Below are 27,858 nucleotides of genomic sequence, written 5' to 3' on the forward strand. Positions count from 1 at the left end.
CAGCTTGTGCCATAATAACGCCCGCCCACAAAATATGCACAAAGCCAACCAAGTGAGACACACACACACACACACACACACAGAGACACAGAGACACACACATAGGTGTGCACTGAATACTACCCGTTGTTCCATCCGCATTCAATTCACAATTTAACACGCATGAAATGCACATGAACAAACAGCGTACCTGTTGGAGAATAAGGAGCTTAGTTTGCACTCGTACTTAGATAGATTAATGTGTATAGAATATTTGGACAAATGTACATATGTACAGCAAAATCAATTTAAATCCAGACATTTTGGCTGGTTCTATAATGACATATACAAACACGTTGCCAAATGTGTACATATATACATATATATATACATATATACATATATATATGAAATCTCAAAAACACTTTAATTAAAGTTTTATATTCGACCATAAATAGTTGCTTATCTAAATGATATTTGTTTTTAATTGCCAACTGGCATCGCATATGGCCAAGAGCATATAGATACCTGTTATTATGTTTTGAGCTATAAATATATACTAATTTTAATACATTTATGATCTCCTTAAAGTTGGCATCTGCAATGCAATATATTTATACTTGAAATACGTAAACAAATAATCGGAATATTAACAATTAAAACAAAAATACGCAAATGATGAGTGACAGCCTCTCAAATGTGATTACAAATTTCGAAATGTATATTCAGTTAGCTGTAGCTAGAAGCTGGCCATTTGTGTAAAGTGCAGGCTCAAAGCACACGCAAAATTGCCATGAAAATTGGAATACAAAAAATAAGAAAAAAAAAATATTGAAAATTGCCATGGGAAATGCGCTTTACAGAAAGTTTGGACAGTGCGGCTGCTGGACAGATCGTTACCTTTTATGGGGCCAGACGACATAAAAAGATGCTGGGGAATTTTGGTAACTTTTGCTGTTGTGCCATGACTTTGTTGCCTCATGTTGCCGGCAAAACTTTAAATAGTTGCGCCACTAACTACCGGGCCCATAAGAGTGTTCAGTTTCAAACTATTTTCAGGCCCGGGCTGCGTCGAGAATCTTTGATGCCATGATGGCCAAAAAGTTGCCACGACGACCCCAAGCCTCAGCCCAATGTGGGAATCATGAAATCAGGACGAAACCTTTATCGTTTACCCCTTACTCCTTGCCCCTTGCCCCCGCCATCTGCTACCCTTGATCGCCGACATTTCTCGCCACACGACATTATCAAAATGCACGTTATTAGGTATTATGTTGTTGTGTTTGACTTTTTTGCTTGTTTTTGTTATTAGTGTTGTTGTCATTGTTGTTGTTGTTGTTGTCGCTGTTGCTGCTTCTTCTATTTGTTTATTTTTTTTTTGCTTTTTTGTTTTTTGTTTTTATTGTTATAGGGTAATGTTATGGTTGTTGTTCGTGCTGCTGCAGTATCAACGGTTTTAAAAGCTTACAAAATATTTGTAATTTTGTCACGTTTTAACTTTGGCGACGTCACTTAAAATAACATTTAAGAAAATAAAAAAAAATCGTACAAAATGAAAGCAAAAAATGATGAGAAGCACGTGAATAAAAATAAAGGAGCACAGGAAATAATGTTTGTCTGCGATTTTCGGTTCTTTTTTTCCTCATTCACTTTTCTTTTTTTCTTTTTTTTTGTGCTCGTCTCGCAAAAATCAAAAGTAGATGGATGAGTCGTCAGTCGGTTTTTGGCATCCTGCCCCTGCGTCTGTGTGAGTCCCTGACTGCTGAGCTGCTCACGTGCTGTGCTTTTTAGTAGGTTGCCAGCAGCGGCACATAACATCGCATCACATCACATAATGAATACCATGCTGGCCAGGCGATTGACAAACAAAGAGAGAAATAAGAACGGCTCCAAAGACAAATATAAATGCAAATACAAATGCAAATACAAATACAAATACAAATACAATACGTGAAGTGCTCAGCATGTGACTGGAAATGCTTATGAGATATGCAAATCAGCTCATACTCATAAAACATATATGCTAAATTTGCTAAATTTACGAAATACATTTCCTTCTGCTTTGTCCTCAATCGACTGTAAATTCAGTAAAATAAAACACAATAGGTAATGAATAAAATTAAATTAATACATTTTTAAGATGCCTACCCAAAATTCTAGTGTATATTTTTTGTTCTGTGTGCTGCACACAACACAACACTGCACAATCTCCCCCAGTCCTTTCCGATCCGACCACTTAGCATTTGAGTGTTTCCTGTGTAAAGCAAGTGGACACTTTCCATTAGAAAAAAAAACGAACTAAATATGCTTGGTCGTAAAGCTTTGCACGAATTTGTCATATTTTTGGAGCGACAAAAAAAGAATTTGCCGAGCGAACGCTTAACTAATCCTCTCTCTCTCTCTCTCTCTGTGCTCCGCAAGACACACACACAGTCCGCTTTTCCAGACCACGCAAAAAAAAGAGAAATGGAAATGCAGATTATTTTGCAAGTATTGCATATACGACTCGTACATAAATCAATGTTGGTGCACAGCAGCATCAGCAGCAGCACACAACGAAGGAAAGATGAAAACCGGAACCAGACGAAAGACAAAAAACGTGGTTCTCAGCTCCTAAGTATGCCATGAATAGATGGCAGTCCATACTGATGCCCATTACCGAATATAACTACCATAAAATCACTGATACTGTCAATGGCGCAATACCAAAATAGCAAGCAGGCAGCAACAGCCAACTGCCAAGTGGCAAGTGGCAAGTCGCAAGTGGCATGCAACTGCCTTGCATTTAAAGTTCTCACTTATTCTCTCATTCCCCTCTCTCTCTCTCTCTCTCACTCTCTCTGTCTCTGTCTCTTTCGGCGTATTTCAATTTCTATCGCTCTGTTTTGTACATTGCCGTCATGAATTTCCATTACTCAGGCAGTGGATCAGTGCACTGTAGAATAAAATGCCACCTTTTTTTTTGGCTTAAGCTGACAACTCAAGAATAAAGCAGCGTTTTTTGTTTTGGGTCTAGTTCCGAATATTGTATGAAATTATTTTGTTAACTGGGGACCAGACACTGCCCAGTCATGCTCACTTTTAAATTTTAAGACAAACATTTAAATGGTTCGAAATTGGTCTTGATGAACTTATGAAAATAGTTACACAATTGAAGGTTTTTGTAAGTCAAATACAATTAATTAATGATTAACTTCAACATTATTAAATCCACAATATGTTTTGAACTTAACTCAGTAAACGCAGATCATCGCAAGTTAAAGAAAATATTAACCACTAATCGCAGATATCAGTTTTACTTACAAATTGTCATATTTTAAAATGAAAGTTGAACGCCTCTCAAATTCAGCAAGTATGTAATTTATTTTTAATGATGGTTCTTTAACTATTTTATTCAAATGTTGTGAAAAACAAGGTGGCTGTTTGGGTTTCTATTAAAAAATGCAATTTTTGTATGCAAAACTGTAGGCGCTTCCCACAGTGCATCGTGATGGGGCAGGGCAATGTGGCATAGCCACAAATGTGAGATACGAAACGCCATAACGCGGCGAGTTTCGAGATTCATCAATGAATTTATCAGTTTTTATAGGCAATTTATTATTTATTGATGGCTGCCCGTCGCAGCCTGGCAACGTCTGCATAAGGTCTATCCATCTCTCTAGCCACATCCAGCATACTTTTTGGCCATGCAACACGAGTACGAGTTCGATTTCCAGTTCGAGTGCGAGTGCGAGTAGCTGTCAAGCAGATTTGGGATGCTCTGCTCGTTTATGCCACATCTCGTATCGCTTTTAGTGACTGATGTACCAAAAAATACGCAGGACATAGTCAGTTATACATAAATGTATTTCTCTGTGTGTGTGTGTGTGTGAATCCTTGTAGCAGGAAGCAAAAGAAATAGTGCATGAAAACGTGAAGAAAACTACAAGTTTGAGTGAATATGTGATGGGCAAAACTGAAAATGGCACTTGACTTCACCAGAGCTATGCGAAAATAATGAAGCTACACATTAGTCGCTTACCTCTTTCCGATATCACGTATACGCCGCTTGGACAGTCGCCACATGTAGACGAAACTTGAAGAATTTCAAGTACAAACCAATCTGGTTAATTTTCTAAGAAAAATGCTTGAAATACCTAAATTTGAACAAAGGATAAGTTATGTACGACCGAAGTCAGCTTAAAACAATTGCACTTAAGTCCACATATCTCTTAAATCCAAATTTGATTACCTAAAGGCATTTTGTTCCTATTATGATATCATCCTTAAAGCCACCAATCAGCTTAAATTTCAAATGTAGCTTTTAAAATGAACACAAAAAATGTTGCTGATTATGCAACACTTGGCTCTTTTCTAAAATCAATAACTTATTATGCATACTACGAAATATTTCAAATTAAATTGTACTTGATATTTTGTGAACAGCACAATTCCGGTGGTACTTGACTTTTTCTCTGAGTGCAGTCGCGCATGGTTCATATGGCATACGTGTTTGTCAGCCTGATTTGGGGCTGCCAACAATTTGTATGGTTGAAATTAAGTTTAATCGCATGTACACGACATTTGGCGTGTGGGCGTGCCCCATATTAATTATTTATAATGGTGCATTGATTATTGAAAAATGAGCCATGAATAATACATTTTGCGCTTGAGTCACTAAATCACAAATGACAAATGTGGCCACATACCGAAAAGTATTTAAAATAATAAATTACAAGAAAAGAAAAAATAATAATATAAAAATTAAAATAATAATGTAAATCACAAGTGTTTTAAAGCTATACATACATATATTTATAAAGCACACCAGATGCATAACAAAATATTATAAAATGAATAAATGGTCGAATATGCATTTATATTTATGTAGTTGTGCAACCCGATGGGGCTATAAAAATACGAAACGAAAACAATAACAAAAACAAAAATGACAAAAGCATCTGCAAAAACACATGATAAAAAGAGGCAAAAAAAAACTACAAAAAAAAAAAAAAACAAATTAAGTAAATAAAAATTAATATGCAAAATTAAAGTACACGCAGCGGCGAATCCAAAGGCAAAAGTTAAACAAACAACAACAGCCAAATACACACACACACACACGCACACACGCACATTCGTGCGCAAGAAAAACCATAAAATAAAAAAGCAAGTTAAGCAAATAAATGCACCGCCAAAAAAGACACAAAGCAACTGACCCACGGGCTGAATTCTCGTTTCCCAAAAGCTGACAGGCTCGCTGTTCATTAAGCAACTCGAGAGGGTTGTTGCTACCCCTTCTACCTGCAAACAGGGCATATTATTTCTTTGGTGAGACCTCGTCCAATATGCTGTTGATTCTTATATTTATGTAAACATAAACATATTCAGAGTCAGAGAGTACAAACATCACTGTTTGAATACTTCTCTTTTAATATTGCCTGATTATTTTCAAAATCTCCCAGATATCTTCTCAAAAGCCATCAATAAACAGCTATCAGTATTCAGCAAATTAGCTGTATTGAATAAATAAAGATTCTCCGTGGTAACTTTGTTGCAATTATTATTCGAAACTAGACAATTAATGGCATTATATGAAATATATAATTTCAAATTACAACTTAAATGGATAATTGACAGACTGTTGTAGTTTTAATTAGTAGATGAAAGTTTTGTAAATCAAATTGAATTGGAGTCTGTAACAATTGTGTGCGATTTTGCCGTCAGCAGTCATATGTTGACTACAATTATTGTAAGCCTTTCACACAAATAGGTGCAACAAAAACGAAGAGTTCAACAGACGTGTGGCACAGACAACTGGCATAATTGCATGCTCACACACCAGGCATGGGAGGGGGGGGTGGCAGGTAGGAGGCTGGCAAACAGGCTGGGCGGGCTGGGCGTGCTGGCGGACAAGTGGCTGCCAGACGGACGGGCCACTTCGTCCGGGGACTCATTAGTATGCACACAGGCGGCCTATTATTTTTAGCGCTGACGCGTGCGTCGACCGAATGGGCAACTGGGCAGCCGCACTGTGGGAAGCAACAATAGTTTTTGGCTAATAAAAAATTGAAAGAAAACAAAAATGTAAAAATTTTATTATTTGTTTTAAATAGAACATTTTTGTTATAAATTTGTTTAATTAAATCTTAAGCTATCCGAATCTGTGCGAAAAATGCTTCGAACTTTAAAGAAAAAACTTTTGATAAAATGTTAAGTTGCGATAAATAAACTTGAAACAAAACAAATTTTTAAGAAAAACTTACCTTTTTGGATACAACATCAATTTCCGGTTTCTGTTTTCTTGAATAACATCTGAATTTTCTATCAAAATGATTATTAGCTTTCGTGACCAGTTGGCACCAATTTAATAGTTTAATTTACTTGATAAATTATTGCAAAAGTGGCATTTTTCCTCTAGTGAGCCGCCCTAGCCAGAAGAAGCCTCGTGGACCTCGCCGCGAGGTCCACAGACACACACACATCCAACCACACACCCACACAGACACACACCCACACAGACACACACATACACACACACACACACACACGCAGTGTCCGCCACATATTTATTTTTTTGTTGAGAGTAATGCAAAATTTTTAAATGTATATTTGATGGCTTTTGGGTTCGATGGGAGGACAACCAGCTGGATCTGGGACTGGGACAGCGAGTGAATCGGCGTAAAATACCGTTGCGTACTTCAAAGGGCCTTCGGCACTTATTAATAACAATGCAGTCTGCTGCAAGCTGCATGTTGCCAGTTGCCAGTTGCCAGTTGCCAGTTGTTGTTGGTTGTCGGTTGCTTGTTGCGCAATGCGCGTACTCAAAAGAGCCTATAATTAATGGCAAAAAGCAATTTAAATGCAAATAATACACATGAGTGGCAGATTTACTCGCCACCTGACACACACACACACACACACACACACACACACATACACACAAACAATAAAACCTGCTAATTATGCTGCAGTGACACCTATAAATACACATGTACACAAATGTGTCTGAAAAGTGCATTTCTCCAATTGCATCTATGTCTTTCATGGCTGCCAAGTGCTAAGCAATTGCTGCTTAATTTGTTTGTCAACGCTGACAAAATGGCAGCCCTTGGAGCAAATGACATAGATCGAGACACAAAAAAGAGACGGGAGCTGTAAAAAAGAGACAGCGAGAGACAGAGAGAGAGAGAGAGAGAGAGAGAGAGAGAAAAATGTGGGGAGCAAGAAAACAAGTAAAGTCGCGACTTGGCTACGTGCTGCTGCATCCCAACTGGGAAGTGACTCCATAAACACGTCTAACAGCGACGACAACAACAATTACAACAGCAACAACAACAAGAGGAACAAGAGGAACAGCAACTGGGCGAATGTTATGTGACACACGGGAGGAATTAATGCTGCCAAAATACGCCGGCTGCTCTCATTTTTGCTGTGTCGCTGCGACACGTTCCCCAAACAGTTACAACAACATTAACAAGAACAACAACAACAACAGCAACAACAACAGCAACAAGAGCAACAACAAGGAGACCTGGGCAGCAGCCCGGGCACAAAGTGCTTAAAAGAAGTTGCTGCCGAGATTTAGCCACAAACTTGCCAACTTTAATGGGAGCGAAACATGTTGTCTGTCTGCGGCATAGACAGCATCCGCTATCCAAGAACCCCTCTCGCCTGATACGGTTTCTGGGGTTTTTGTTTTTATTTTAAGAGAACGCAGCAGAAAAGTAAGCAGTGAATGCCCCACAAGCCAGCAACAGCACCGAAACCAGCTCCAATCCCTTTCGCAATTGTGATAATAATAGCAATATGTAAGTCTTGGCAAAAAAACAAAACAAGTGCGGCAATGTCACAGCAAGGTTCTTGGCCTCAAGTGTGGCATTAATGCATATGTATATGTATATGTATGTATGCATTTGTATATGTTTTTGTGTATATATGTATACACTTCATATGAATGTTCGATTTATTTCATGTACATGTTTATTGGAGTGCTCGATTCGAGCGAAATCTAAGCTGAAACTTTTTTAATTATGTATTTCACTTTTATTGTGCACTTTATTATACTCTGCCTTTTTTGGCATACAACTTATAATGAAATTCATATGGCATTTTGTATTTTTTATGGTCTAAACATAATAGTTATAAGATACTTCTGTTCTGTGTACAGAAAAACCAATCAAATTTTAGCCATCAAATTGCAAAATGGCGTGCAAAACTCGAAAGGAAAAGCACTGCAAATAAGTTTCGTAACAATTCCCCAAATGCCAATGAGTTTTTATTTATTTATTTGCCAAGTGACAGCACAATTATGATCAGTACTCGAATAACTAAAGGAGGGAAATATTGCAGGGTATCATTGAATCGTCGTAGCCATCCCTGCATTATTGAGTAACATCATTGTTTATTATTATGGCCAAAAGCTTAAAGTTGGCACAGCAGCCTATAGAAAAGCTTTTGTAATAATAGTGGGCGAATAGGGGGATGACTGACGGGGGAGGGGTGAAGGGGAGGGTTTATTACGTTCAATGCTTTGTTTTTGTGTCTTTTGTGTTTTCGGAGTTGTTGTTGTTGTTGCTGCTGTTGCTGTTGTGGTTGCTACTCCGGAATAATGCACAATGAGAAAGTCTGCAGGCGCCTTAAGTCGTTGAATGCATCCTTCGCATTAAATCCAACAACAGCGTTAAAGAGCTGACAAGCTACCCTCTTTTAATAACGGAGCTTGTGTGTGTGGTGTGGGGTGGGGTGGCTTTTGCTTCTCCTATTGATCTTATTGACTTAATATAATGTCACCTTGACTACTTCATTTCACATTTGGCGCTCCAACTTTCCAGCTGATTGGTTCCCGGATACAATCCGGGCATAAGTTAAGCGGGGAATTTGTGATGGGAATTTGAAATGCGATTATAAATATGAATATTGTCATACATATATATATATATATACATCAGTTGGTTGGCATTTGCCGTTTGCCAGGACCAGACAGCAATTGGGCATATCAATAGGTGACAAATCAAGGAGCAACAATGCTCTTGCAACTGCAACTGCTGATGATGGCTGTGGATGGTTCAATTTGACTTGTGATTTGTGACCCAGGAGTGGCGCATACGCAGTGCTATATAACACGAGTGTCCGGCTCCCAGGATGTGCCACTGAATACCTGTCTAAATGCCTCGACCTTTGTCCTTCTCTTTCTATCTCTGTCTCTATCCTGTCTCATCTCTCGGTTTTCTCTGTTTTGCAGGCGTGCGACTTGGCGAGGGCGCCGGCAGCAGCTCGATAGCCGCATCGAATGTGCCATGCCCACCGGAAATGTTTCGCTGCAACAACGGTAAATGCATAACATCGCATTGGGTGTGCAATTATCAGAAGGACTGCCGACGATGGCGAGGATGAGATGCAGTCGTGTCGTAAGTAAACCAAACCCACCCTCCCCAACCACTACCTGTCAATCCCAGGCAAACGCATCAATACCAATGTGATTCCATCCTTGATTGCAGCGCCGCCCGAATGCGAGACACCCCAGCTGAACTGCGGCCAATATGTCTTCAATAAGACGTACTGCATCCCACCGCATTATCGCTGCGATATGATCGAGGACTGCCAGGACAAGTCAGACGAAGCGCAGTGCAGTAAGTACATCCACATTTTTATACCAGCCATCGCACTCAGCAAACAAAAGTGATGCCAAAGATTTGGGCAAGTCCTGTCATACCTGTCATTTGATGCATATGCATGAAGAAACAAAATTACATTTTTTTTTTTCTAATTTTGAATAACATCCATTCTAAAAATCGGAAAAGTTTTGAAGTCTCCTAGCATTGAACTTAGATATTGTATTTATTTGTCTTCGAAGCAGATTTTACTGAATTGTGATAAGTCTTAGAAAAGAATATGACTTTAATGTAGCAATATTTTTCTGAGTGCATAGTCTTAACTTCCATTTTTCACCCTTGTCGAGTTATTTGATCTGCGCTTGATTTCAATGCAAATTTGTTGACTCAGCAAATATGTACGTGTGAGTATTTCTTGCAGTGTAGCAACAGCATCGTCTTCCACACCCACAACGAGTACATTCAATTTTAGTTCCTCCAGCTCCTCAACCGCCAGCTTCAGTAAATTCTCAGTTCATTCCCAGTTTGGTTTGGTTCACTTCTGGCTCGTGTATGTGCGCCAACAATTTGCTTAGCAAAATGTTTACATTTTATTATACCAATTTTATTTATGCAAATTTTGCCAAATTCACACACACACACACATTGAGACGCACATCCAGACACACACACACACACACACATACGCACGCAGACAGACCACATTTTGATGGTTGTTGGCATTTAGCAATCGCAGAATACCCACTACCCACCCACCTCCCTCTCCAGGGAGCTGTGATAGCCAAGCAAAGTGAGTGTGTAACCAAAGGTGCGCAGAGGAAAGCTAAAATCATTTTGGCCATGAGGCTTATGAGAAGAAGGAGGGGGAGGAGGGAAATACACCAGGGGCAGCTCACAAGTGCGGAAAGGAGTATGTAAAAAATGGGTTCGAGATTGGGGGATTGTGGGAATTAGTAAGTAGCCATTTCGTATGAATACTCAACAGAGCAGTCCACACAAAGCAACCGATTTAAGCATTCCATTTAAACTAACCGTTTCTACCTACGAATTTATAATTTTCACCCAAAACTGAAGCAAATTCGAATTGCTCTCAGTTTGTTTATCTTTGTTTAGCTGCACAAATCCAAACATAATTAATGTATAAAGGATATTTTAATACAATACAGACGAATTTCAAGATTTTGCATAAGATGAGCATGTGCATTTGTGTGTGTGTGTGTGTGTGTATTTCCTCCAATATCCTCTCCAACACTGAAAGATATTGTCAATGTTTTAATAATCTAGGCAATAGAACAGGTCGAAGCTAATAAGTTGTTTTTTTGTTTGGTAACATTTAAGATAGAGACATCAAAGGCGCATCCAATTATTATTGCATGTTTATCAATATCTCTTGCTGAAAAGTGTACTCAATTTTGAAGAGGTTTCGGCTTGAATGGGCCATGTATTGGTTGGCTTGGGCTTTACCTCTATATTCGGCTCTTGACTGCATCTCTGAAAACTTTAAAGTGGAAAGCAAAACTCAAGCCCGGTCGACTGTGTGCGGCATATTTTGATTAAAACTTTCGCCCACACAAGCAGACAGTGAGCGCGCACAAGAGAGAGAGAGAGAGAGAGAGAGAGAGAGAGAGAGAGAGAGAGAGAGGGAGAGAGGGAGAGAGAAGTGGATGTAAAGGGCAGCTGCATTTATTGCTTGTTATTTAAGATTTATATATTTTAATATCTTTGAGCGACCAATTCCTAAGTACTCCGTTGCTTTAACAACTTTGCTTAAGCTTTGACTGGCGCTAGACAAACGCGCACAACTTTGTCCTCGATGTGCCGAGTCCTTGTCCTCCTGTCTGCAGCGGGGCCAGACAGCGTCCTTAAGTTCAAGCTCCTTGTTGCTGCTCCTGTTCTAGTTGTTGTTGTTGTTGGTGTTGTAGTTTTGGCTGCTGCAAGCTGGGCAATTTGTTGGAAAGCAGCACTTCTCTATTTGACTGGCGCAAGATCAAGTTTCAAATTCATTTTAATTTAATAAGAGCCGAGCAAAACTCTTCCTGTTACCAGCTTTCTCTTTTGAATACCCTAAAGAAGCATCAATCTATGGAACATTCGACACTCGAAGGATGCTGGCAAAATGTCATCTGATCTTGGGCTTTACTTGTTTTCGTTATTAAATTAACTTTTTGTTTGGGACGAGTTTCAAAAGCTAACTTTTATTTATACTTAGAAATGTTTACTAACTTTTATAGAGAGTAATAAATTTTTATGTGATTTAGCTGTAATTTTTTAATATTTTAATCAATCAATTTATTATTTATTTAATTATTAATATTTATTTTTATTAGTGTTTTGAAAAAATCACAGCACAAAGGCATTCAATCTTCGGCTAGACTTACATAATCATTCTCTTTCTATTTTGCTCTCTCTCTCTCACTTGCTCTCTCTCTCTTTCTCTCTGTGTTTTTTCTTGTGTACTTTCGTGTCTGTCTCTTTGCTCTTACAATAATTTATCGCGCTTAAATTGTGACAAAATGTTCGCTCTTATTGCGTTCTTAACAAATTTATTTTGCGTACGTGTCAACGCGTCGTCTCGGAACGTCCTTCTTCCCCTTCAGCAAATTCTCTGCCCTCAATCTGTCTCTCTCTCTCTCTCTCTCTCTCTCTCGTTCTCTCTCTCTCTGTCTCTGAGTCGGTGTGTTTGTGCTCCTGTTTGTGTGTTGATTTGCGGGTGTCGTCTGCATCTCCATCGTCATTGCCATTTCCATCTGCGTCTCCATTGCGTGCGCCGTTGTTTGTTTAATTTATGGCATATAAATATTAAAGCAAGCTTATTTCAACTATTTAATTACTTGAGGTGTGCGTTAAGTTGTTTGTTTCGCTTTCTGGGCGTACACCTGCAAATTAATGTGAGCTTTGCTCGGTGTCTGCTTTGCATGCCACACACCACAGACCAAAGAGAGATGCCACTTGAAGCTGGCAACCACCACAACAGCTAAGCTACCGGCAAACTAATAGTTTAACAACGGCACAAAAAAAAAATGCCTTACGTGGAGGTCAAAGTGGGCTGCAGCTGCCGAGTTACAGCAATGAGTGTTTAATTAAATGTCCTTATGCAAAACCACCCAAAGCAATGTCTGCCGTGTGCCGCGACTCGCGACCCGCTGCCAAGCGAGGGGATGAGCGGGAGGGTATTTTTGGGCTTAAGTAGTTACCCGACACGCAAGTGCTTTGCAGACTCGACGCTGCTGAGTCAATAAAGAAGAGCAGTTTAACAACTCAAAGTGCTTCAGCATCTTTGCATACCACTTCCTCCCCCCGCCCCCTCCTTAGACAACCGTAAAGGTGGAGGAGCATACACAGTAAAAAGCTTTGCTTTAAATTAAAAACGCTGAAAAATGAAATTCTAATCAAGATGGAAATCTAGATAAAAAAAAATGCGTGGAAAAATGATTGAGCTCTTCGATTTGGCACTTGGCGCTGACTGAATTTATAATTTAATTAAAAAGTAAGATTTGTTGTCTTGGAAAATTTATTAAAATTTGCAAAATCTCTTGTCGGGCAAAAATAAATAATAAGCGGATTACGAATTGCGAGTTAAACTACTCTTAAATTCAAGCTGCTTCTTATTGATAAATATAAATATATATATATCCAATGAAATGTAATAGAAACGATCAATTTCTTGCTGTGCATCTAAAATATACAAGCAGACATCTGCTTTTAATTGCAAATCTAGAGACACGGCTGTAAAGGGTAGGGATAAGGGATTGTGAAATGGGGTTGGAGGATGTAGGATAGGGGCTTACGAGAACTAATGAGAGAGTTGCCAAAAGTAAGCAGCGTAAAAAGAGCGTAAAATAACCCCAAAAAGTTCACAACATAATTGATCAAGAAGATTGCAGTTGGCTGTTGGTTGTTGGCCGTTACCTGGTGGAATAAGTACAACGAGTACAACGAGTTCCTCTCCTGGCATTCCCAAACACCGTACACACTACACTTTCACTAAACGCTGCCAGCTCCCTTCGAGCCGTTGCCCGTTGTCCGTTGCCCGTTGCGCGTGTTACCGCCAAACTGTCGTAAACTGTCGTTGAACCCGTAGGAAGTTGGCAACGACTGACGTTTATTTGACTGCAGCTGTCAGACCAGTTAGACGTGCAGAAAAGCTGTAAACTATGGCTCACGGGCTCACGCTAGACGCTGAACTCTGGACACGTGGGTGGTGTTGCTGGGTGGCTTCCACAACTTGTCGCGCGTAATTACACAAGCCAAGCCAGCGCTCCAATATAAACACGCATAAAAGTCTCGAGTCTCGCACTGCGAATCGTTAGCCTGCAATAAACGTTAATGCACAGTACCCCATTTCCCTTGGGCACGCCCACTTACCAATTAGAAAGTGTCGCATGCCCTGAATACACTCAGAGAAAAACGCACAGTTCTACATTCTGGGACAATTTCCACTCTTTTATACTTTTATATTTTGTTTTGGAATATTCCTTAGCAAGTCAAAATATCGATCTCTAAATGTCTAAATCAGAATCAGAATTCCTAACCAACAATTTGTAGTTAAAATAACATCAGAATTTTCATGTTCTTAATTGATAATAAGCTAAATTCCTGATACAAGTGTCCCAAATTGTATTTTGAAACTGTTTTGAATAATCATTGGATATGGATTTGGGGATTGTGTGATTTTGAGTGCATAACACTAGGCGGGTCTTTGAGTGTGGCAGTTCCGCTCGAGGTGTGAGGCAAAAGCAAGAGCATTGCGCACTTGAAAATTCGCCGCCGTCCGATCGCCGTTGTGTTTATAGAAGTGGCAACAGCAATGCGCCCTCGCAGCCCGTTAAAGTTTTGCGTCAAACTTTTGGGCGAACTGTAAAATGTGAATAATGTAGCAGCAGAGTTCGGTGCGGAGCAACTCAACATGGTCCCAAGCCAGGCAGCAGCAAGAGGAGAGCCAGCAGTCGCTCAGTCCACAATTCAACATTCAACATTTTTATGACCTTACACAAAAGTTGCAGCCAAGTGCTGCCACCCAATGCAGCCACCCACTCGTTTGTCATTATGATTTGTTTTTAATGTAATGCAACAGCAGCGCCAACGAATTTGCAACAAATTGTGCGCGTTAATCTTGTCAATGGCCAAACACCCAACTCGCAACTCCCAAATTCCCAGTTGCACCAGCAACAAATTGTGGTTCCACTGCTGCCACGGTAGATCAACAAAAGCAGAAAGCTGCTCATGCATTAAATTTACCATCTTTAAGTGGAACCCAACTGGCTCAACTGACTGAACCCAACTTTGACTACATAAAAATCGACCTGAGAACTGAAATCATATGCATTTTATAAACTATCTAAAATGTTTGTATATGTTTTGCATATTTTAATATACTAAAGTTATTAATACTATAAGCAACAAACATGCTAATTTGTAGAGTTGCGTGTAAGCTTATAAAAAACATGCTGAAAATGAAACATATTTTTTCTAAGTTTTGGAAAAATTTACCCTGAATTTGAACAGAGAAAAAATCTGGCGATTTTCATAAAATTCGTAGCGATTTTCTTCTGAGTGTATAAAGCCAACATAAATTTTTTTTACGTTCCTTCATAAGTCGAATTGATTTAGATACACCTAAAAGCAATCAATATATATATGTATACATGCAGGATTAAATTTTCAAATGGTTGAATATATTTAGATATTATATATTATATCTATGATTTTGTATATTGTATTTATTGTATTATAATGGATGGCTTACCGATATACATTGGTATGTTTGTGCTTATTGATAAATAAGTTGAACTTATGCTTCCTGCATCTGGCTGCAACCGAACTGAATCGATACCGATCAGATATCGATTTACTGATATCGCCACTGACTCGATTACCTGCAATGGCAACAAGGCTGCCAGATTGGTTTTTCTTATCTTCTATACGAAATCCCACATTTATATAAAGAGTTTGCTAACTGTAATTTTGTTAATTTTTGTTAACTGTGTTATAAGAATTCGACATTTAATGCAATGCAATCATTTTGGTTTTAAAGTACTTTTAAATAGAATCAATGTTGTAAAAGCGACAAGCATAAGCCAAATCGACGCTTGCAGTGATTTTGCATTGCATTAGTTAATTGTTAATTAAGTTTTGTAGTTAATGTAGTAGATGTGGGCAATGAAATGGTGTGCCCTTGATTAGAATGAATGAATTTAATCATCTCCATATTATCTGCAAGAGTATTTAATCTTCGGAAAACTATTAGGTAACTTCTCTTACATTTTATGCTTACTAACTGCAGCACCTAGGATGCTTGAGCTCAGCCTCAGATGACGTCTCAGTGAAGGTGGGCTAGGTGCTCTCATTACCAAAGGGCATACGATAATAGAGGAATAGGGAGTCGGGAGTCGGGAGTCAGGAGTAGGGAGTAGTGACAAGAGTCTTGGCTACCTGCACACACATTTTATTGTTGCTGCTATAAAAGTTTGTGCTGCCGGGGAGTATTTATTCAACTTGGCTTGTTTAACTTGTACTAATTAAGTTTGCTCTGCCACACTTGCCTGTCCCGGTGCGCCGTTAACGTGAAGCAGCAGCTACAATAACAAAAACAACAACAACAGCAACAAGAACGGAAACACAACATCGGCGGGGGGCAGTAAAAAAAACCTTTGAAAAGTTTATTATGCCTATGCCAAAAGTAACTTGAAAGTGGCGCAGATCATCTGAGCACTCTCCTTCTCTTTGTATCTATATCTATTCCTCTCTTTTCCACGGTTTCACTCCCTCTAGTTAACCGTTATTGTCTCTGGCGGCAGTCCGCTTAATCTGTGAACCCAGCAGCCAGCACATTTCACATTTTCTAAACATTGCTTTAAGCCCCAGCTCGGAGTCTTAATCGAGCAGCTCTAATTTCTGGTCATTTAAAGTCCACAACTTTCGCTGAGCAATGGCCACCTCTTTCTTGTAGCCAGCTTGATAGACTGTGTGCCCTGCCTCGTCTCTCGACACGTCCCGACTCGACTCATTCAGCTTGTCCCGGAGCTGCAACCAACTACTCGATAATTTATAGCACTTTGCTTGCCAACATACAACTCAAGTGCACAATACGAGAAAGGGTGGGCGCTGGTGACTCCAAGGCCGATGGGTAGACCAGAGACCAGAGACCAGAGCTTAGGGGCAGACGGAAGCCGGCCGGCGACAGCGGGACAAACGCAGACCGGACTGTAACAGTGAGACGGACTATCACGCCCGACATTTCTATAGCAAAATGCATTATGTATACGCCATGCGTGCCCAAGAGTGTATTCCATATGTATACACTTAAAAAAAAGACAAACCCAGCATCCTATCACTCAACTAATAATACAAGTAGCTCAGAAAGAAATATATATTTTAAGCAGACAAGAATAATTTCGAAAAAAATAAAGACATAAATCGTGAATTATGATTGGAAGCAGCAAATTCTTTCACAACTAATATCGAGGTATATTTTTGTTCACACTCAGGTTTTAAAAACTCCTTTAAGATTTAAATGTTTTTCAATGTTTTTGTTTGTTTCCTAATTTCTCAGTGTATGTGTGCATGTGTGTGGATGTGTGGGTGTGTGGGTGTGTAAGTGTGTGCTTTTGACAGGGGTCGCTCTAGCTTGATGTTGCCAACTAGACATCGCCAGTGCGCCAATGTCTGGCATCCAAATTTAATGTCTTTGGCAACAATAGTTGAGCACATGTATTTTGGAGTCATTTTTAAATTGTCAGCAACCCTGCGGTGCGATTCCAATCTGCTCTCTGGCGGCATTCACAGTCGACACAGAGTATGTACGGATATTTGAACAACAGCTTTGAACGGACATGGGGGTTTTAAAATTTGCTCTAGGTCTATTGCAAGCTGCCTGCTGTGCGTCAAAATTTTCTTGGAAATATGTGCTGAAATGTTGCCCTAAAGGCGGCGGAACAAGCACGTCATACGCTCAATCTGTAGATTTGCCTTTGAAGTGGGAGAGCTCTAGCAACTGACAATTGGCAACTGGCAACTGGCAACTGGCAACTAACAACTGGCATTTGCCAGCGTGTTGACATAATGTAAATTTGATTAATTTGTCTTTGGTAGACTCTCACCGGCAGACTCTATCCTGACAACGCAATCCTAGCCAAGCCCTTAACCATGCCGGTACCAATAACAACAATCAACGTCAATACATATCACACCTCTGGGCTTGTCTCTCTGTGTGCGCCAATTGGAGCTTCATATTGGCTAGTTGCTCCATAATTAAGTGTAAAGACAGGGACACTACCCAATAACCTAATCACCTCAAACCAAACCAGACAACTCGACAACCACCCAACCAATCAGCACACAGACATTTAATTAGTGTCACAGCTAGAGACTAACCAGTCAAAGACAACTATTGGCAACGAAAACTGAACTTACACCATGGTCAAAATGGACACAATTTGTGTTAAATGTGACCTGAATATATTCTCTACCGTCTGTCTAATTCGTCAGTTTAAAAGGTTCGAACGTTTCGGATCACTACTGTATCAAACTGACTAAATACGAATTTGATTAGTCCTCTCTTACTTTGCCACAATCTTAAATTTTGCTTATAATATCATATTATTATAATTATATACTTAAGTTGTCAATGTTTGCCACAAAAAGCCCACAGTGGAAGTCGGAAGTGAATAAAGCAAAAGGGGTTTCTTCCTTAGAACAATTAGATTTGACTTGTTTTCACTAATTGCAGGGAACTTTTGTGTCTTTATTGTTATTGTGCACATTAATTAAATTGGAAGCCCGCTATCTTTGGAGACCCCGCTATCGCCAGCATTCCTGCATCCCTGCATCCGTCCTCTGCTATGCTTTTGCTTTTTATTTATATAATTGGATACAGAGAGCTAACCTTTTATGTTTTATGTTTTTTTTTTCTCCTTTGACAGCTCATCGCAAATGCCAACACACAGACGTCTTTTGCAACGCTGCGAATGGTGCAGCTCCGGCTGAGGGACGCCTGACTGGACCGTGTGTGCCCAAGGAGAAGCGATGCGATGGCTACCTGGACTGTCGCACCGGTCGCGACGAGGATGGCTGCAATGGCGTCGCCTGTCACCTGGATCAATTCCGCTGCGCCAATGGACACAAATGCATTGATGCGGCGCTGAAATGTAACCATCGCAACGATTGCGGCGACAACTCGGACGAGCAGGGCTGCAGTGAGTACAATGAGACAGACAATTGCTCAAGCAATAGTTCGCCTAACATTTTCCACTTGCCGCTTCACTGTAGACTTCCCGCCCTGCCATCATGCGCAGTTCCGCTGCACGAATGCGCTGTGCATTCCATACAATTTCCACTGCGACGGCTACCACGACTGCGCCGATGAGAGCGACGAGGCCAACTGCACGGCCATCGCCTGTCCTGATAACAAGTTCCTCTGCCCACGTGGCGGCGTCAATGGTGCACCCAAGTGCATCCTCAAATCGCAACTGTGCGACGGCAAGCGCGACTGTGAGGATGGCAGCGACGAGGAGACGGCATGTTGTAAGTATTATCCTCTCAATCATCCTTCATCCTCCATATTCCATCCCCACCATTGAACAAAGCACAGCATTTTGATTTCAAGTAAGGAAGGGAATTGATACAATTTGAATTACAATTTATATTAATTTGAAATAATTTAAGCTGTTGAAGAAGTTTATTTTAAAATTCAGTAATATTGTGCAATTATTTAAGAATAATTAATACTTATGCTTAACATAATTTGTGAGTCCTTTAACTGTTTATCTGTTTAATGTTGGTATATGTTTTTATTCCAGCCATCGCCTCCTGTCCCGCGCTGAGCTGTGAGTTCAAATGCGGCCCCTCCCTGACTGGCGGCGTGTGCTATTGCCGACCCGGCCAGAGTCTGGCGCCAGACAATCGCACCTGCATCGATCTGGACGAGTGTGCCGAGTGGGGCCACTGTGATCAATTGTGCACAAATACGCCCGGTAGCTACACATGCCAGTGCGCCCAGGGCTATACGCTAATCAACGAGTCCAAGTGCATTGCACCCGATGCGAACAATCTGCAGCTGATATTCGCCCATGATCGGGCCATCATGCGGATGTTCGCCCACGACAGCGATCCCAAGGTGCTGGCAAATGCAACCGCTGCCGCTGGCGTTGCCTTCCATTATGCCCGCAATACGCTCTATTGGTCGGATATTAAGACACGGAAAGTGCAATCGCTGCCATTGGATGTGCTAAACAGCGCTGTGGCGCCGCTGGATCAAACGCTGCCCGGCACTTGGGCACCGGTTGCATTGGCTGTCGATTGGGTGGGTGATAAGATCTATGTTGCTGATTTGGTTGGTCAGAAAATCGATGTGTTTGAGCTGAGCGGACATTGGCATGCCGTTGTCCTTGGCTCGAATTTGACCAGTCCCGCTGATTTGGCACTGGATCCGACCGCTGGTCTGATGTTTGTCGCCGATGGCGGCCAAGTGCTGCGCGCCCATATGGATGGCACCCATGCCCGTTCAATTGTATCGGAAGCGGCATACAAGGCGAGTGGCGTCACTGTCGACATTATTGGGAAGCGTGTCTTCTGGTGCGACTCCCTGCTGGACTACATCGAATCCGTTGACTATGAGGGTGGACAGCGAGTGATGGTGCTGCGGGGTCAGCAGGTGCCGAGTCCATCGCGTCTGGCCCTGTTCGAGAATCGAATTTATTGGACTGATGCCACCAAGCAGGGCATTATGTCCGTCGACAAGTATGAGGGTCCCAGCTCCATTCAGGTGACCTACAAGGCCAAGGACATACGCGAACCGAAGGGCATCATAGCGGTGCATGCGCTCAGTCAGCCGCATGTCTCGAATCCTTGCGGCCACACCAACGGCGGCTGCAATCACATGTGTATTGTGACGGCCGTTAAGGGAGCACCGACGGGACTTGGGTTCCGTTGTGCCTGCCACACCGGCTACCAATTGCAAACGGATCTGAAGAACTGTAAACTGGTGCGAGAGTTCCTCATGTATTCGCAGCAGCGGTTTATCAAGGGCAAGGTCCTCGAACCGGTTATTGAGGGTTTCAGTGATGCGATCCTTCCCGTTGTCTCGCGACGCGCTCGCTTTGTCGGCCTCGATTTTGATGCACGCGACGAGTTCATTTACTACTCGGATGTACTGCAGGATGTCATCTATCGGGTGCATCGCAACGGCACCGGTCGCGAAATTGTCCTCGCCTCACAGAATGAAGGCGTTGAGGGTCTCGCTGTCGATTGGGCATCCAAGAATCTGTACTATATCGACTCACGCAAGGGCACACTGAATGTGCTTTCCACCCGGAATGTCACGCATCGTCGAACATTGCTCAAGAATTTGAAGCGTCCGCGCGCCATCGTTGTACATCCGAATCGGGGATATATATTCTTCTCCGAATGGGATCGTCCGGCGAATATAACGCGTGCGAATACCGACGGCACTGGCCTTTTGGTATTCCGCAACGTGACTCTCGGCTGGCCCAACGGCCTCTCCATCGACTTCAAGGAGGATCGTGTGTACTGGTGCGATGCTCTACTAGATCATGTACAGCATGCCAATCTCGATGGCACGGACATCAAGACGGTTAACTCTCGCCTCGTCCGTCATCCGTTCTCCATTGTAATACACAACGATTGGATGTACATCACGGACTGGCGACTCGATGCAATCATTCGGCTGCACAAGCTCACCGGCGAACAGGAGGAAATGATGGTCCGCGAACCGCAAACGAATCGATTGTATGGTGTCAAAGTCTACAGTCGCGATGTGCAGCGTATCGCTGAAACACAGCCATGCCACCTGTACAATGGAGGCTGCCAGAAGATATGCTTTGCCATACCCATCTCACAGAATACCAGCGAAATGACGACAACAGCTGGTGCTGCGAGCCGTTTGCAATCGCGTTGCTCCTGTCCGTATGGCGAACGATTGGCCGATGATCAGATCAGCTGCATTCCCGATCCCAGTGCCGAGCCACCCGTCCAGCCCTGTCCCAATTTATGGGACTTCACCTGCAACAATCAGCGTTGCATACCCAAGTCCTGGGTCTGTGACGGCGACGATGACTGTCTGGATAACAGCGATGAGGAACAAAATTGCACAAGTAAGTGGAGCATATGGATTGTATGTCCCATAATGAATTTCAGAAGATCCTAATATATATTAAGATCCATGGAGAATATTTATCGAAACTATTTGAATCATTTCATTGAACCGCTTTCTAAAATCGAAATCATTTTCTATATTTTTTATTTTGAGTAAAATATAAAACAATCGAAGTTGAAATTGTTGATCAAGTTATATAAATTAATATTTTAAAACATATTCCATCTGAGGACATATTTCATGATCGGCAGATATTTCGTATCACCTCAAAGATCGTTACTTTTTGTAAATTGTTTCCAAATCAACAATTTGTCATTGATTTCAATGTGAATCATTTTACTTGTCATACCCTGCTCTCAAAGGGACAAAGTATAAATTGTTGTCAAGAGTCTTAAATGCCTTGCACTCAAATATAATTAGTATTCAATTGATTTTTATCTTACTTTCCTTGTGTGCATAATTAAGTTAACAACCCAACCCAATTTGATTATTATTCTTTAATAGAACCGACCTGCGGCTCGAATGAGTTCCAATGCAAATCGGGTCGCTGCATTCCGCTGAACTTCCGGTGCGACCAGGAAAACGATTGCGGCGATAACTCGGATGAAGTGGACTGTGGCAATGTGACCTGTGCAACATCTCAGTTCGCCTGTGCGAACGGTCGCTGCATTCCCAGCATGTGGAAGTGCGATAGCGAGAATGATTGCGGCGACAGCAGCGATGAGGGTGACTTCTGTGCGGAGAAGACCTGTGCATATTTCCAGTTCACTTGCCCAAGGACGGGGCATTGTATACCGCAGAGTTGGGTGTGCGACGGCGACGACGATTGCTTCGATAGGCAGGATGAGAAGGACTGTCCACCGATTAGCTGCTTGGCCAATCAGTTTAAGTGCGCCGATCTGCGGCAGTGCGTCGAAGAGTCCTACAAATGCGATGGCATACCCGATTGCAACGACGGCAGCGATGAGCTTGGCTGCCCTTCGATGGGTCCCAATCAGTGCAATTTGGAGAAGCATTTCCGATGCAAATCGACTGGTTTCTGTATACCGATTGCTTGGCACTGTGATGGATCCAATGACTGTTCGGATCACTCAGACGAAGAGGATTGCGGCCAGATCACCTGTGCCCAGAACTTCTTCAAATGCAACAACACAAACTGTGTGTTCAAGGCGTACATCTGCGATGGCAAGGACGATTGTGGTGACAACTCTGACGAGGGTACCGAGCATGCCTGTGTGCCGCCACCCTTCAAGTGTCCACACGGTCAGTGGCAGTGTCCGGGCGTTGCCGAACGCTGCGTGAACATCACCTCGGTTTGTGACGATACGATGGACTGTCCCAATGGTGCCGATGAGGGTGAGGGCTGTGATCTGGCCGAGTGTGCACATCAGACGGGTCAGTGCTCCAGTTTTTGCCAGAAGACGCCCAGCGGTGCGCTCTGTGTGTGTCCACCCGGCTCGGAGATTGGCCAAGACGGTTTCACCTGCGTGGATACCAATGAATGCGATCCACCCGGTCTCTGTTCGCAGGAATGCACGAACACAAAAGGTTCCTATTTCTGCTCCTGCACACCCGGCTATGTGCTCGGCCCTAATAAGCATACGTGCAAGGCTGTCAATCATACGGCTGCCTTCCTGATCATCTCGAATAGGCATTCGATACTGGTCGCCGATCTAAAGGAGCAGGGACTGGAGCGTGTGCCCATCATTGTGGAGAATGTGGTTGCGACCGCTTCGAATATGCACACGGGCACCATTTTCTGGAGCGACATGAAACTGAAGAAGATATCGCGTTTGGATCATGGTATGGAGCCACAGGAGATTATCAACACCGGCCTAGATTTGGTGGAGGGTCTGGCCTACGATTGGATTGCCAAGAATCTCTACTGGCTGGACAGCAAACTGAACACGATTGAGGTGTCCGCCGAGAACGGGTCCAATCGATTGGTGCTCGTTCGAGAGAATATAACACAGCCGCGTGGCATGTGCATTGATCCCAGTCCCGAGGCCCGCTTCATTTTCTGGACTGACTGGGGCGAGAATCCGCGTGTCGAAAGGATCGGCATGGATGGCACCATGCGCAAGACTATCATCAATACGAAGATCTACTGGCCCAATGGCCTGACATTGGATATTGCGACGAAACGCGTCTATTTTGCCGACTCCAAGCTGGACTTTATTGACTTTTGCTACTACAACGGTACGGGGCGTCAGCAGGTGCTAGCCAGCAGTCATTATCTGTTGCATCCACACTCGCTGTCTCTGTTCGAGGACACGCTCTACTGGACAGATCGTCAGCTGAACCGTGTACTGTCTGCAAATAAGTTCCGTGGCAAGAATCAAACCGTTGTCTCCCATCTAATTAGCCAACCGCTGTCGATACACGTGCATCATGCATCACTGCAACCGATGTATCCGAATCCGTGTGCCCAGGCCCGCTGTCAGCATCTGTGCCTGCTCAGTCCCAGTGCCAGCGAGGGTTACTCATGCAAATGCAAACCAGGCTATCGATTGCTCAGCGAGGGTCGGTGTATCGAAGAGGAGAATCCCTATCTGATGGTTGTCAAGGGTACCCAAATTGTTGACTTACCGCTGAACGGCGGCGATGCCAGAGCCGGTGCGTTGGCGCCCGTTATTGGCATTGAGAGCAGCACTGGCCTGGACTTTGACCGGAAGGGTGAGACGTTGTATTGGGTGCAGGGACGTGAGGATGACGACGAGAATTGCACCATCTTTACGACACCCTACGGCGGCGGCAATAAAACACTTTTCCTCGACATCGATACGGGCATTGTGGGAGCACCGTATACCATCGCATTCGATTGGCTCGGCCGCAATCTGTACATCGGCAATCGAGTGGCCAGCAACATTGAGGCTGTTCGTGTGGATGGCAAGCAAAAGTATCGCACTGTCATATTAGCGAACGATGGTAGCGAGAATTCCGTGTCCAAGCCCAAGCAACTGGTGCTCGATCCAAGTGAGGGTAAACTGTTCTGGATCGATGAGGGTGTACTCGAGGTGCCGGTGAAAATTGCACGGGTCGATATGAATGGGCAGGATGCGCGTGTACTGCGCAAGGACCTCAAACATCCGGAGAGCATTGCCCTCGACATTGAGAAGAAGATGATCTACTACAGTACCAGCCACTCAGCATCGATCTGTTCGATGGACTACAATGGTGAAGATCACACGATCATACTCAATGAGGACCAGGCCATATCGCGTCCACGCAGCCTGGGTGTCCTCGACCATCGCCTATATTACCTGGACCCGGTGTACGAGAAAATTGTGCGAGTTGATTTGCCGCGAGGTGATAATCCCAAGACAATTGTCGACAACGAGCCCGATTTGCGTAGCATGATGATCTACAAGAAGCGGGCACTCATGCAGCATCCCTGCCAGACGGGCAACGGTGGTTGCAAGCAGCTCTGCATACCAGGAGCTGCTGCATCGCGGACATGTGCCTGCGGCATTGGCTACCACAAGGAGAACGAGATCAATTGCGTGGCGTACAAGACATTTGCCGTCGTCTCCCAACTGGACATGATACGCGGTTACAGTCTAACCGATAGCTCGGAAGCAATGGTACCCGTCAGCGGACAGGGTCATCATATACTGCATGTGGACGTGATGTTCCGTGATCAGTGGATCTACTGGGCGGAGTTCAATCGCGGCTACTGGAACGGCATCTTCCGTTCGCGACCCAACGGCACAGATGTGCAGCATGTGGTCAAGGATGGCATCGGTAGCAATGGCATACGCGGCTTGACCATTGACTGGGTGGCTGGCAACATGTACTTCACAAACGTCTATCCGCATGAGAACTATGTGGAGGTCTGTTGGCTGGATGGCAGCAATCGCAAGGTGCTCGTCAAGACGACCAACGATGCGCCGCGTGAGTTGGCCGTCAATCCGATCAAGCGACTGCTCTACTGGATCGATTACGGTCAGCATCCGCGTATTGGCAAAGCGATGCTCGATGGCAGCAAATGGCAGCCCTTGGTCACATCGGGCATATCGTTGCCACGTGATCTCACCATCGATATGCAGACGCACGATGTGTTTTGGGTTGACTCCAAGCTGGACACCATACAGAAGATCTCGTATAATGGCGTCAATCGCAAGGTGATCCGACGTGATCTGCCCAATCCGATGGGCATTGCCATTTTCCGCAACGATGTCTACTGGGTGGATCGCAATCTGATGACAGTGTTTAAGGCATCCAAGCTGTTTGGCAACGATACCGAAGTCACACGAGTGCGCACCAATCTCGAAAAGTTGCGCGACATTGCCATCTATGACATTAACAACCAGCCGGCCGATGATAATAATCCCTGCGCTCAACTGGGTAACGGCGGCTGCGATCAGCTATGCTTCAGTTTTCCACCCGAACCCTCAACGGCGAAGAACTATCGTTGCGATTGCGCCACAGGAAAACTGGGTGCCGATAATCACACATGTGAGACGGTCAATGAGTATTTGGTGTTCGCGACCCGAACGGAGATTCGAGCAGTTAATTTGAATCCGCATTCAACGGAGGTGCCATTTACGCCCCTTTCAAATCTGACCAATGTGGTCGGTGTAGACTTTGATTTTGCCGGCAATCGCATGCTGTACACCCAGATCCGGCCATGGGCGAAAATTGCCTACACGCAGGCGAATAAGCCAAGCCACAGCGATATCACTGTGGTCCTCAACAAGGGCATCAATCCGGAGGGCATTGCGTACGACTGGACGCAGAGCAAGATCTATTGGACGGATAGCTCGAATAACTCCATTTATGCGATGAATCTCGTTGGCACAGAACTGGTGATGATTGCACGGGTCGAACGCCCACGTGCCATTGTCCTCGATCCATGCAATGGGACACTCTTCTTCACTGACTGGGGTCGCTTCGGTACCTCCGGCAAGATATTCCGCACAACGATGGCCGGCTCGCTGAAGCGGGCCATTGTCGATAAGGAGCTGTCACAGCCCAGTGGTCTGGCCATAGACTATGACGACCGTAAGCTATACTGGACGGATGCGGTGCGCGAGAAAATTGAACGCGCCGATTTGGATGGTCGGAATCGGGAACTGCTTGTAGCGGCTACCATTTATCCGTTTGCGATCACCGTGTTCCGCAACTACATCTACTGGACGGACGTCCAACTGCGTGGCGTTTATCGGGCCGAGAAGCATACGGGCGCCAATATGGTGGAGATGGTGAAGCGATTGGAGGACTCGCCACGCGATATACGGATCTTTAGCTCCGATCGGCAGAAGTGCAATGTGAATCCGTGCCGCATTAATAACGGTGGATGTGCGCAAAGCTGCCATCCGGCACCGAATGGCAAGGCTGAATGCAAATGCGATGAGAACTCCAAGGTCGTCAATGAGGGTCGCATGTGTGCGCCCCGAAATAATACGTGCGAGTCGAGCAAGTTCTATTGCCAGAATGGCAAGTGCATTTCACGGATGTGGTCCTGCGATGGTGATGACGATTGCGGTGATAATTCCGATGAGGAGCTTAACTATTGTGCCTATCATTCGTGCTCGCCAAATGAGTTCCGCTGCAATAACGGTCGCTGCATCTTCAAGTCGTGGAAATGCGATCACGAGAACGACTGCAAGGATGGCTCCGATGAGCTTAACTGCAGCTATCCGCCCTGTGTCGATGGCGAGTTCACCTGCGCAAATGGACGCTGTATTCCGCAGGCGCAGGTCTGCAATGGTGTCAACGATTGCAAGGATAACGCCACCTCGGATGAAACGCATGAACGCTGTCCCATGAACACCACATGTCCACCCAACCATCTCAAGTGCGAGAAGACAAACATCTGTGTCGAACCCTATTGGCTGTGCGATGGCGATAACGATTGTGGCGATAACTCCGACGAGGATCCCCTGCACTGTGGTCAGCGCACCTGTCCAACGAACAGCTTCCGCTGCCCGAATCATCGATGCATTCCGGCCACCTGGTATTGCGATGGTGACGATGACTGCGGCGATGGTGCCGACGAGCCGCCAGATTACTGCAAATCCGAGGGTCGCACCTGCTTTGGCGATCTATTCACCTGCGACAATGGCAATTGCATTCCACGCATCTATATCTGTGATGGCGACAACGACTGTCTGGACAACAGCGATGAGGACAACCGGCATCAGTGCAGTGAGTATTATATTAAGTCATAAC

The 27,858-nt window shown here is 43.6% G+C and overlaps 1 protein-coding gene across 1 annotated transcript in view; it reads left to right on the forward strand.

Moving 5' to 3' along the window:
- The window catches only part of LOC6565840 (low-density lipoprotein receptor-related protein 2-like), a 129,280-nt gene that overhangs the window by 93,885 nt on the left and 7,537 nt on the right, over positions 1 to 27,858 (forward strand). The window contains 7 exon segments of the mRNA XM_001992680.2: positions 9,203 to 9,342; positions 9,344 to 9,368; positions 9,459 to 9,590; positions 18,494 to 18,766; positions 18,840 to 19,094; positions 19,370 to 21,682; positions 22,189 to 27,834. Coding sequence (XP_001992716.2) covers positions 9,203 to 9,342; positions 9,344 to 9,368; positions 9,459 to 9,590; positions 18,494 to 18,766; positions 18,840 to 19,094; positions 19,370 to 21,682; positions 22,189 to 27,834 — 8,784 coding nt within the window.

The sequence above is a fragment of the Drosophila grimshawi genome, unplaced genomic scaffold (assembly GCF_018153295.1).
Source record: "Drosophila grimshawi isolate 15287-2541.00 unplaced genomic scaffold, ASM1815329v1 contig_848, whole genome shotgun sequence".
Taxonomy (NCBI): domain Eukaryota; kingdom Metazoa; phylum Arthropoda; class Insecta; order Diptera; family Drosophilidae; genus Drosophila; species Drosophila grimshawi.